This window comes from Lissotriton helveticus, chromosome 5_1 (assembly GCF_964261635.1).
Source record: "Lissotriton helveticus chromosome 5_1, aLisHel1.1, whole genome shotgun sequence".
Lineage (NCBI taxonomy): Eukaryota > Metazoa > Chordata > Amphibia > Caudata > Salamandridae > Lissotriton > Lissotriton helveticus.
In genome coordinates, this window is record NC_136065.1 from 1,827,322,137 (window position 1) to 1,827,335,065 (window position 12,929).

At 49.9% G+C, this 12,929-nt stretch overlaps 1 protein-coding gene across 1 annotated transcript in view; it reads left to right on the forward strand.

Annotated features, from left to right (window-relative positions):
- TMEM101 (transmembrane protein 101) overlaps positions 1–11,298 on the forward strand; it is a 59,505-nt gene extending 48,207 nt beyond the window's left edge. Inside the window, exon 4 of the mRNA XM_078645231.1 lies at positions 9,037–11,298. Coding sequence (XP_078501357.1) covers positions 9,037–9,345 — 309 coding nt within the window. The 3' untranslated portion in view covers positions 9,346–11,298. The remainder of the gene's footprint in view (positions 1–9,036) is intronic.
- The last annotated feature ends 1,631 nt before the right edge of the window (positions 11,299–12,929 follow it).

Below are 12,929 nucleotides of genomic sequence, written 5' to 3' on the forward strand. Positions count from 1 at the left end.
ATTATCGAGTCCGCTGACCAAGGTCCACGACCCTGCCGCGTCGGGAATTGAACCCTGGTCCCGGGCTGACTTCTGCTCTCAGGCCTGCTGCCTCTAACCAGTGAGCCACACTACTCCACAAGGTGATCCGCTTGTTCCGGCGTGAGTACAGGAAGGTCGACCGACGCCAGGTACTCAGTCTCGGCCTGGGCCGAGGGAGGCTCACCGGCGTATAGGTCCGCATAGTATCTACGGAAGCCGTCCGCAATCTGGCTGTCCTCAGAGGCCAACCCACCCCCGGGTACGGACAGTTCCTTGACCCTTTGGAGCTGGTGTCGCACTCGAAGTTTATTCGCCAGCAACCGGCCGCAGCGGTCACCACCAGTATAGTATGCGTGCTTCAGGCGAAGTGCTGCATATTCCGCCCTGTCCAAGTCCAACGCAGAGAGAAGCTTCCGCGCCGCCTTGAGCTGCCTCCAGACTCTGGGGGCCCCCGTCCTCTGGTGCACCAGTTCTAGCTCCCGAACCGAACTAGTAAGCTCGTCCCTCTTCCGCTGTCTGTCCCTATTCTCCGCCGAGGAGATAGAAATGAACTCACCCCGGAGCACTGCTTTCAGGGCCGCCCACTGCGTCGCCAGGGAGGTATCATCGTTCTCGTTATGTTCCCGGAACCCAGCAATCGCGGTCCGAACCTTAGTCAGTACGTCTCGCCTATGTAATAGGGTATCCCGGAGGCGCCAGACCCCGCGCGAAGGAGATACCGGCGGCAGCCGGAAGCAGCCCGACACCGGAGCATGGTCCGACAGCGTGAGAACCCCTATGTCAGAAGCAGTCGCTAGCGCAGCCAGCGGTCCCGTCACCAGGAGGTAGTCCAGTCTGGCGTATGTCCTATGTGCATGAGAGTAGTAGGAATAGGCTCTTGAAGTGGGGTGTAGGTGTCTCCATAGATCGTGCATGTCCAGGTCCCCCAAGTGTGAGGCGCTAAGCTGCGAGATTTCCCCAGTTTGGGGGTGGTGCTGCGCGGACCTATCTAAAGATGAATTAAAGACCATGTTCAGGTCGCCGCCAATAAGTATGTGCCTATCTGGGGTATCCGCGATGTCAGCCAAAGCAGATTGCAAAAACAAGTCCTGGCGATCATTAGTGCTATATACTGAGCCCACCGTGAAAAAGAAACCCCCTATCTTAACCCTATAAGCCAGGAGCCTCCCCTTTTGCTCCGCCACTTTGTGCAGTACCTCCCCTCTGAACTTCCCAGACACCAAGATGGCGACCCCCGCCGTTTTAGTCGTCCCAGAGGAAAAAAGCTGAACCGGGAATTTCGGGGACCTCAACCTGGGACAGTCACGGGCCAGAAGGTGAGTTTCCTGCAAAAGGCATATATCCGCCTGGGTGCTCTCGAGTAGGGACAGTATCGCCCTGCGTTTGACCGGGTTATTCAACCCCTTCACATTAAGGGTAACAATCTTCAGGGCCATGAATAGACAAGGAAATGACAGCGGTAAGCGGGCCCGAATGCATGGGTAGCACATCACAAGGCGGGAATGCAAGTCGGAACAAGTGCACTCGCGAGCCATGCAAGGGCATCAAAAGGGCAGTGACAAGTGGGCCTGAAGCAGCAGAGGGCCCCAGCCAGGCAGGCAATAAGTGATGGAACAAAAGCCCTGCAGAGCCAGCACAACAGCCCACCCACTGGTCCAGCATGGGAAGGACAAGGCCGTAACCGTAACATGGAACCATTGCGGGCATCCAGCATACAGACTGGGTCCCCACTCGAGTGGACCCCCCCCCACCCCCGCAAGGCGGCAGGGGAGCACAAGAAGCACAACATGAGACAAATGAGGCACTTCCCGAACCCCGGATCCCCCCCACCCCAACACCCCAAACAATCCTCAAACACCCCAACTCCTCACATCTCCACTCCACCTCCGCAGCCCTACCCAATTCCCCTCCCACTCCCCACATCAGCCCCAACTTCGTGGAAATCCCCAATGTCCCAGTCCAGCCCCTAACGGGCAAGTCTGTGGTAAAGTGTCCGAGTGGACGTCCAGCCACCATCAGTGCTCCCCCAGAGCCCCCAGCCCCCCCCCCGGAACCCTCAAACCTGCAGTGCCGGTAATGCCAAGACGATCTCCCCCCGGATGATGCTCAGGCCGTCACGGCCACGTCACTAGGCGATGTGGAGCCGGACACCTCCCGTATGGCGCTGTCCATTTCCGCCCTGATCGTAGGAGAGTCCGGCCTAGATGGCTGAGGCGTGGATCGGCGCCGTCGAACTGTCTGCCAGCCTTCTCGAGAAGTGCGTCGGCGAGGTGTCGGTGCTTCATCATCCGTAGCGGTGATGCCCAGCACTCCACACGTGTCCTGGAGGGATCTCATTTGGTGCAGCGTGCCGTTCCACCGGAAAATAAGCCGGAAGGGGTGTCCCCAGGAGTACTGCATGCCATGCTCTCTCAGGAAATCCGTTGCGATTTTGAAGGATGTGCGTTTCTGCAATGTGATCGTGGACAGATCGTGATACAGAGCAATTTGGTGACCTCTGAAGCTCACCGGCTGTTTCTGGCGTGCTTCACGGAGGATCCTCTCCTTCAGAGGAAAATCCGGCAGAAAGGCTAGGATATCCGGGGGTGGTGCCGAGGCTCGGCGCGGTGGTCCAACTCTATGCGCTCTGTCAATCCTCACCGGAAAGTCCATCGCTTCTCCAAGGATATCCCGAAACAGATCCCGTAGGTAGGCCGTTATGTCCTCCCCCTCCTCATTGGACGGGACGCCTCTGACCCTGACGTTGTTGCGCCTGGACCGGTTCTCAAGATCCTCGGCGTGGGCCTGAAGGTCGATCTGTTGGTCTCTAAGCCGCAGTACTTCCTGTTGCAGATGCGTGATCTCCTCGTCTCTGGAGTGATTAGCATCCTCTATGGCGGCGACCCGGTCTCCGAGCGAGTCGACGTCCCTCCTCACCTCTCGGACCTCTCCAGCCACCTCCTGTTTCAGCGTCTGAAAGTCCTCCCTGAGTGTGCTAAACAGCGACTCCAGAAAGGACCTGGTGACCGGGGGTTCTCCCCCCTCTGCTCCACGAGAGCCGGTCGAGGGGCTCGGTGCCGGTTGTGATCTGTCCTGCCTCGGGGCGCTCCTGTTCAACATCTCGGGCAAGGTACGATCACCCTTCTTGCCTCCTCTGTTGCCCGACATCGCAGAGGCGGCGGCGCTCCGCAGCGAGAGAAGGCTGGCTGGATGGGAGTGGGTCTGTAAAGCACGTGGGCTCCTGCAGCAGGCCTCTCCAGTGCAACCCGGGGGGCTCAAGGCCACGGCCCCCGCCCGGGCGACGTAACCAAAGCTCACCAGCCAACTAGACAAAAGAGGGTCACGACCAGCCCCAGCTGCAATACTTTCTCGGTGCTCCTCCGTCTCCCCGAAGTGGGTCGCCTCCCTGCCGCAAGGCCTCCGGCCGCCGCTCTAGTCCACCACAGCTGTCCGGGCCTGCCCCACTGCTTCGGGAGAGTCAACACCGGGTAGGTGCACTCCGGGCACCATCCACCAAACAGTCAGGTATCCGAAGGGCCCCAGGGCCAGTACCCGGGTCCAGGAAGCCCACCAGGGGGCGAGGGGCGGCAGGACAGGCCCAAAGCGCCGTGACGCGGCGTCGGGCAGAACTGCCGCAGTCTGCTGTAGCCTCCCGCCCAGGCCCTGTGTTCAGATCACCCACGTGCAACCCCAAAGCAGTCTTGCTTGCCTCTCTCCGGCCGGGCAGGGAAGCACGTGTGACCAGGGTTCAACTCGGGCTGCTCCCGAGCCAGGGCCCGTCCAGTAAGTCCGTCGGCGCCACCGGCCCGCTAGGCCCCACAGCTCCGTCAATCCCCGGGGTCGCGTAGCGCGCCTCTCCGGCTCCTCCCACCTGCAGGCGCGGAAGGCTTCTCCCCGCTATGGCCGCCGTCTCCTCTTTTCCGGGCGTACCAGCGCCACCGGGGGGGGGGGGGTGGTCTCTCAGCCGGGCCCCGCAAGTCAGTGGGCCCGGGAACTCACCGCCACACCGGGGCACCGCGGGCCGGCCGCTCCTCCTCTGCCCGGCCTCGTGTACGCCGCAAAGTCCGCCCGTTCCAGGGGCTAGCGCTGCGGGGCGTCGTTCTCCGCCCTCTCGTCACCGGGGGCACCGAAACTGCTTGCACCGGTCACACGGCCGCCTCCGCTCTCCCCTCCGCCAGATCAGGGGGAGATCAGCGATACAGGATGGATCAAGGGCCCCGGGGACTCAGGAGCTCACAGGGAGAGCGTCTCGTCAGCCCGCCATCTTGGCCACGCCCCGAATTAGCCATTTTAAATGGAAGTTTTTGCATGTCTCTTTGCCTTTTTGTGTGTTGGCATTTTAACCTTTTCACTGCTAGACCTTTTTTCCTTCCCCTCCGTACTGATCCCTTTTTAGGTCTCGCGACCTGCGTAGCAGTGCTCACGCAAGTCGCGTGAGCTTTTGTAGGTAAAAAACAGGGATTGTGAGCTGCCCTAGGAATCGCACACGCTCGTGCATGTCAGTTTCCTTTTGAGCTCCCCCATTGGCCTTTGCGTGCGTCTTATTGTAAAAGACTGCACGCAATTGGCCCGAAGCACGCGCATAGCTCCTCCATGGCCTATAGTTGTCTATTACGCGCACCAAGCGCGTAATAGACACCAATAGGCTGTGGGAGGAGCTATGATTGTGCCCACACAGGCGTGACGTGCGCGCCATTGTTTATTTTACTGTGTTTAACAACGTAACTTTTTTTTTTTTATTTGGCACCAGCGAGGTCAAAGGAGAGGTTTACCTCAGCGTGCATGAACATGAACTCCAAAGCCCCGAACGCACCCAGCAAACAGAAACTAATCACTGCCTGTCCGACAAGGTTGATGGCAATGCCTGCCCTGTCCCCACTGTGCACACTAAACAGACAACGTGAGAAAAACTGCACAAAAAAAACTTACTGCGACTTTGCAGAGGATTTTTTACATTTTATTTATTATTTGCACAAGATCCCGTGTCCTATGTAGACACTGGGGAACATCGCCAGCCTGCCTGGTAGGCAGAGACAAGCTGCAGAGGGACTTCTTGCTGCAAGGTTTGATACTTTTCTCATGATAAAAGGCCTAACAAGTGCCGCATTCCTCGCAGCGCCCTCCCTCTTCCCCACAGAAAGGTATGAAAACCTCCGTAGAATGCACCCTGCTCCGTGATGTAAGGGCCGAGGTATCTTGGAAGTACTCGCGTTGGAGCTGTGGGTTGTTTAGTAGTAGTTTTAATTATTTTTGCATGCTTGCTTAATGCTTCCTAGAGCACGCAGGTAGAGTTGTGAATTGTGTACATTTGTGGCAGTCAAATTTTCTCAAAGTCTAGGAGTGGTGAGGACGGCTGGCACATGGCGCACCAGTCTGCCAGGGGGTATTGAGAGCGGGGTTCTCTTTAGATCCGTAGTGGCCGCCTGTTCCATTGGGACTGGTTATGGGAGCCTCGCTGCCATCTTTAATGTCCTTGCATTCCATTGGTGGAATGCTGGTTTCTGTGGCTTATTCTGCCGACTGTTAGAAGTGTCATGCATGGCTGCTCGACACTGGAGTTTCACTGCGCTGCCCTGGGTGTTCTCTCGTGCAGCTGCACCTTTCAGTAGTGAGCAATCCTACTAGTGTATCTGCAGCAGACTGTTGGGGTTCATGTAGGAGCGTCCAGTGCAGTCTAGTCCATATGACAGTACGGATTCTGGTTCTTCCCCATGGCTGAGTAGGGTGCTTGGCAGGATCTGTTAGTGAGTTGTGTACATTCAGCGAGATGTCCACGTCTTACAAATTGAGTAGACTAGTTATTTTTGGCTGGGTGTGTGGTGCCCCCCCCCCCCCCCCCTTGCTAGTCTGTGCCTTACTCTGCAGACCGTGTGTATTTATTGGTGCTGCTGGCAGGCGGCTGTAGTGTTCCTGCATGCATTACAAAATTGGACAGACTCTGTTCGGCATTCTACAAGCCCCGCCTTACCCCACTCCAGTGAAAGGCGTGGCTCGAAAAATCTATTTTTCCGTTCGTGCTTTGAGGAGCATAGGCAGCGTTGGCTCCTTTATATGAGAGGAGGTGGGCAGTGAGTAACGCAGCTCTTTGTTTCCTTATTTGTAATGCAATAAGTTTTGTTTAGAAGATGGCGTCTTCCCAGCTTATTGGCACTTTTGCAGGTGGCTTTCCTTAAGATATCCAGTTGTTCTGGTAAGTGTGGCAATCTCCCATGTGCTCTCGTGAATGGTATTGCCACCTTTAGTCAAACTTACTGTGCTAACCGTGTCGCCTCCATATTTACTTTTTCCTATTTGCCCATTCTCTCATCACATTCATTCAATCAGTCTCCTTATTTCCTCTTACCAAATAATTTCACTTCTGTGTACAGCTTCTCTCACCGGTCTTATTCCCCTTACTTCTCCTCTCATAACACCCTATTTTTTTGGTATAGAGGCAGTTTCTCTGCCTTCTAGCATATCGTTCCACAGTCTCTTTTCTCTTTCTTCTTAGCTTTTCGTCTATCATGTCTCTTTAATTATTATTGTACCCACCAATCTTTTGCTCCACTTCGTGTCTCCATTATACATGTTTTGGGTTTTACTTCACCTGCATTCAGTGTCTCTCTTCCCTATTCATCTCCAGTGCCTCTCTCATTCTCCCCCATCCATACTCCAGATTCTTGAAATAAACTTTATACTCAGCAAAAGTAAAAAACATTGTCATTTTCAAAGTCAACAGTTCTAACTTTAACAATTGCGAGACCTATTGCATTGCAAATGCTTGTTGGATATTTGGGGTTGTTTGTGCTTGGGCCTCTAACTTTCTTTCTACATAAGCTATCTATGCCAAATTTGTGTACTATTTTTCGCAGTATCCTGGGGATTCTAAAGGTAAGCAGTTCTTGTAGATTCTCCTGTAGGGGACCGAGAAAAGAGCTAAAATACAGCAAAAGTTTGAGTGTATTTTTTTGAAAAACAGGATAAACAGTCTTTTCTTCATAAAAATTGCATCGACGAACTGTTTGATGTGGTCAAGCCGCCATCTTCCCAGCTTTCAGGAACATACCGAGCTGAATCAAAAAATAAAAATTGTTACCACAGTTTTGTCATTTTTCAAAAAGGTAGTCCATTTTCCCTATTTTTTTTTTTTTTTTTGCATTTAACCTATTTCCAGTTCGTGGTGCAAACCAGTGTGAACACACATGGTAGATCCAGGAAAGCTATATATTTCTGAAAGTAGACACCATTTCTGATTCAGCAAGGTGTCATGTGTAGATCCCTCAAACGTTTTCCAAAAGAAACTGTTGAAATAAATATTGAAAATGAGTAGAAAAAAACAGCCATTTGTGACAAAGTTATCATCTGTAACTTTTTGTCTTAATGGCCGATTTACAAAAGCAGTGTACCATTACCTTCACTAGACCCTTTTTGTTGTGGGAATAAAAAATGTTGGTAGGTTCTCCAAGAACCTGAGGTACCCAGAGCCAACAACTCACCTGCACTGTACAATGTTTTTTCATTGTGTACTAAGTATAGAACAATTCATATGATGAATGAAATATGTTGAGGGAAAAATAGGCATCAAGGTATTCTATGTATATCTGAAATGGGCACAATGTATGGAGTTTAGGAGCAGTGCCTATTTGTACATCTCTGAATTTGTAGATATCTGTAAGAGCATATGATTTAGAGGGTATTCTTCAAAATGTCTTCTTTCCTTCACACAGCTTACATTTGGAAGGCCCAATTGCAGCAAAATCCAAATGTTAATCATAAATATCCCACCATTCTATGCTCCTACACGTCTTCTGATAAAAATGCTACCTTACTTGTGCAGATACGACTTGTGCCCACTACAGGAAATGGCCCAAAACGCAGTATGAATACATCACATTTTTCTACTCACAACTGACCCACTTTTTGCAAAGTGGGTAGCTGTGGATTTTGGCCCCTAGCTCTCCCGGCACCTAGGAAAAGCTATCAAACCTGTACATTTTTTTAAAACTAGACACCTAGGGGAATCAAGGGTGGGGTGACTTGGCATGGCTCTCAAGTATGTTTTACCCAGAATCCCTTGCAAATCTCAACTTTTGCCAAATAAAACACATGGGCCTAGTGCATGCAAGAGGCAAGCATCAAACATCTGTAGGAGTCTTGCGGAGCGACTCATTGATCTTGGTTCAATTTGTGCCTGTTGGGGGCACTAGGCCAAGTCACACAGGTGGGGCAGCTTTTTTATCGGGACAAGTGGAGGGAACGCAGGTTGGTATGAATTTTGCGGATTCCTGCTGATTCTGGAAGTTTACTTCACCGAAATACAAGGTAAATGTGCAGATCTAGGCCAAGTTGGAGGTTTGCAGGGCATTGTGGGGAAGAAAACTTTGAGATCCAAGCAAGGCATACCACCCTGGACTCCCCTGTATGTCTAGTTTTCAGAAATGTCTAGATTTGGTAGGTTTCCCCATGTGGCAGCTGACCAGAGCCTGAAAAGTGCAGCCATTCAGCATACAATTAGGACGATATTGGGACTTAACCCCAGCTCTGCTACCCATATGTGTAAACATAAATTAATAACCCCAGGCCCCTGTTGGTTCTGTAGATTTCCTACAAGTTACCTCTTTCTTTTTATTTCCCCAAGTCCCTCACTCCGGAGGCTCTACCACATTTATTTGGATAATAACAGAGGTAATGTATAGTGTTACGAGACAGCAAAGTCAAAGTATTTTAATGACGGCAGGACGAACATTTGAATATAATTCTGCGGGACTTGAACCAATAACTTGCAGTTCACACAAAGAACTCCACCAAAAGCATTAAAATCTCTAAGCTAAATTAACTGCCGTTTTTGAAGCGCATACTTGTTATTTCATTCATTTTCAGCACTAATATACATACATGCTAGAAATGTTTATGCATTTGTGGGTTCTCTTTGCTGAATTATCTATAATTATAAATGGTAGTGAGCTGTATTTATGTCTGGCTAGTAAATAACATGTTGTAGTTTTAACACCCAACCTGAAGATATGTTGTCTAACTTGCTAGTTTTCTTCTCCCTAGGCCTATTCTCTGCAGCACAGCAAGGATGACCGCCTGGCATACCTGAACCACATCATTGGGGGAGAGTTCACCCTGCAGCTACTCTTCGTTCTGTATGGTCTACTGGCCCTGTCCTTCCTGTCTGGCTACTATGTCACTACAGCAGCACAGCTCCTCGCCATCATCCTGCCTCTCAATATCCTGTTTATTGATGGGAATCTAGGTTACTGGCACGACTCTCACCGGGTGGAGTTCTGGAACCAATTAAAGCTCATTGGGCAGAGCGTAGGCATTTTTGGGGCAGTCGTTATCTTGGCAGCAGACGGTTGAAACACTCACAAGAAGATAAGCCTGCCTGAGAAGTAGTGTTTTTATAAAGTAAATTATGCATTTTTGTTTCTTTTGGCGGAGGAGTGGTTTGTCTATGAGCCACTACCCTACTTATTTCTTTGTAAATCTTACTTTATCATGATGGACATTTTAGTGCCTTCTAATGTTTACACCCCATGCCCAAGGATACACCTTCTGGGTCCAAGATTGCTCTTTCACCCTCCTTATTTGAGACTGCAGAGCAATAAGAGCGGACAGCACCCTCGACGTTTAGTACCCTTCACTTAAGAAGACTGCTTTGTGAGGAGGACATTGTGCTGACTTAATCTAAATATTTATTTTTTATCTTAAGAGGAAGAACCACAGAAAAACTGTTGTGAATGAGTCTGTGTTTCCTTATTGGAAACAATGTCTTATGTTAAACCTTTGTGATTTCTTTTCAGGTAGCATGCAACTCTCCAAAAATTGAGCGTTTCTGTTCCAAAAGTCCGAAGCAGTAGTGTGCAAGTCACCGACTGTCTGAGTTGTTTTCCGCCCTAGTTCTGCTTACTGGCTTCATTGAGATGTGAAGGTGAAACAGTTAGCATTTCTAGCCTGGATAGGGCAGCTCTTGGTAGGCAGCTTCACTTGCCCCTTTGCCACATGAAGCAACCATTCAGTTTAGCCCATATGCCACCTGACTACATACTGCTCATTCGTCAAGCTATAATAAAAGTTGAGCCCTGGAAAGCCAACGCGATGGATGTACTCCTAATTTTCAGAGTGGGACCGTTTTTGAAGGCTTTTCTAGACTTCAGAGGACAGTAGAAGTGAAAGGTGCAAACTGCCCCTACTGGATCTGGTTTTTGTCTGTTGTTGAAAAGGCACAAGCTGGTCCACCAGAAACGTGAACGATGACAAATTAATAGTGGAATTGACAATAAATCATGTAAAACTTTTTGAGGTTCAGTTCTTTTGTAGGTGGCGGCTTTCAGTTCTGGATCCTTTTGCGAGGCTGCCCTTGCCCTTATGGTAGCTGCTGTTTCATTCTGCTGCAAGTGGCTCTCACTACAAAGAATTGAGACCTGCACGGAGGTTCTTTCGCCTGTTCACCCACTTGCCCATGTCCCTTTCAGGAGGTTATATTTAAGCAGGAGAGCTTTTTTATTTATGCATTTTATGTGACCAACCCTTGAATTAGACCATATTTGCATATGGTGCTCTGCATTTCTTAAATTATTATATTTTCCAGAGATGGCTTTATTGCTAGGAGAAACTTGGCGTATTGGGAGGGACAATGAAAAAACATGTATGACCAGTCGCTGAGCGAAGTGGTCACAGCTTGGACCAATGACAGTTGCTGAATGAGGTAAACAAATTCCTACATAGGCCAATCTTTGCCTATGGGAAACATTCCTGTGGCACTCAGATTGAGTGGAAATGCATCCATATCCTAGATCAGATATTCCATACTGCTTGGATATAGAGTTCAATAAAAAAAGGAATGTCCATCTCAGACCTCCTCCCTCCCCCCTACTCGGGCGCTGGCCTAAACCAGATGGTGGGGCAGGCTTTGACAGGAGGATATTGTCACCCCTTTAACAATGGCAGCTAGCTAAAAGTAGCCTGGACATTCGCAAGCTTTTCCCTACTGTCTACCTGAAATCTGCTCTTGCGGGGGAGGGGAGTCTGTGTCAGGGTCACAGAAAAGCTATTGCTTGCAGCCTGAGAGATTGTCTGCCATGCCAGGGTCGGCCTCAGGCAGGTTCTGAGTGAGGTAAAAACCTTCAAGGAGTCCAATACAGTCAACTGTTCTTGCTAATCGGTAGATGTGTATTGGAATGTCTTGGCCACTGTGTGGTCATTTGTGTGATGCTTCACCTCTAAAACTCCTGCCCTATTTAATCACTCTTCAGTTCAGTCAACTGTATTTTTCTTGGGTGAGACTGCTAATAAACAAATAAAATCCATAAATTCATCTGTGCGTCCTAATTTCACGCCACATTTGTGTTTTATATGACCTACTCGTGAAAATCCGACCGTTTGGCAAGTAGAAGCTACCTCTGTGGCAGATTTATTTTCAGGAAATGATGGAAGCCTGGTGAGGACACTCGGAAGAAGAACCACCCACAAACTGGTTCTGAAAGAGAAGACCTTGAATCCACATTAGCTGTCTGCATTAACTTTATAAAAATATGAGCAGCTGACCCACTTGTTCCAGTTCTAAGTTCTATTTGACCAAAGAAGGGAGTGCTCCACACAGTATTCAGAAAACTGTTGTGCAACCAGAGCTGGTGTCTGCCTGACCGCCCGCGTCCTAGAGGTGAGGGGACCTTACCCGTAGTCATTCCTTCAAAGAAGCAGCTGCTCTGTCCTGAAGTGCCTGGAAGCCAACTCTGCGCTAGGAGAAGGAAGGAGGTTGCCAAACCTGCAGAAAGTGCACATTGCCTAGGGAGAACCAGAAGCAGCTTGACCCCAGAAACTTGTGTACATCCCCACAGAAAGACTGAGGGAGTGCAAGCAGCATTATTAATGACACATGAGTGCACTCTTTACTGACCAGCATCTCTAGTTAGTCTAGTTAGAAACTACACACTCTACGAGCTGTACCCAAGTGGACTGTTCTGTGGCATCTGCCGACCTCCCAAGCAGACTTTGCTGCTGTGGTAGTGAACTGTGCCAGAGTGCACTGTGGCGTTGTATCTGCGATTTGTGTTGTGGCGGGTTTGTGTCGCCCAAAGAAGATGGCATTCAAGCAGCCTGAAATCCTTGATCCCAGGCCCAAGGCCACATCTCAACCAAAGTCCAAAAGCGAGTCTGTCATGAGACCGAGACCTGCAATGCCACTGGAACCACAGACTTTAGGTGCCTGTCTACACGAGACCTCCTGTGGTCGCAGCCTGAGCATGGGTGCACCTTCAGCTGGTGCGTCTCTTCCCAGAAGAGTGAGTGAGCCACGGATGCTGCAGGTCCATTACAGCTGAGCTTGAAGCACCCCACACTATCCACCCTGATGAGCCTGTGCCTGCTCCCCATTGCTACCACTGAGATTCAGGTACTGTGGGGTCTGTACTTGGTCCATTATGGGATAGTTCATAGAACATCAGAGGCAAACGACCCCACGCCCTATAGTTGTGGCCCAGAAGCCCCTGTTGGCCCTCCATGCGGGTGCGATACCAATGTTTTTTATTTTCAATCTTTATCCTTTAAAGGACTTGCCTACAGACTGCTTTTAGTTTGTGAACCATAGCATAATTAAGAGTGGGCTTTAATCCACTCCATTACTTACCTTTGGTTGGCATTCTTTCACTCTCAGTTAGTTGCTTTGTATTTAATGGCTTTTCTTCCTCTTCTTGTCTCTCACCAGAAGGAAAACCTCTATACTGTCTTTCGATTGGATGACTTTAATCCTTCCACTGATCATGTCCAGGGAAGAAAAGTTTTCCTTTTCTTTCAGCACTCCATGAGATTCTCTTCTTGCTCCCTTATGTTCTGCTTTCACTCTCAAATAGCTGTCCTCCAAATGCTAGGTACCATCCTGCCTACCTGACTTGAAAAAAAAGATTTGTCATGATTTTATTTTTCTTATTTCGCAGCACCTCCGG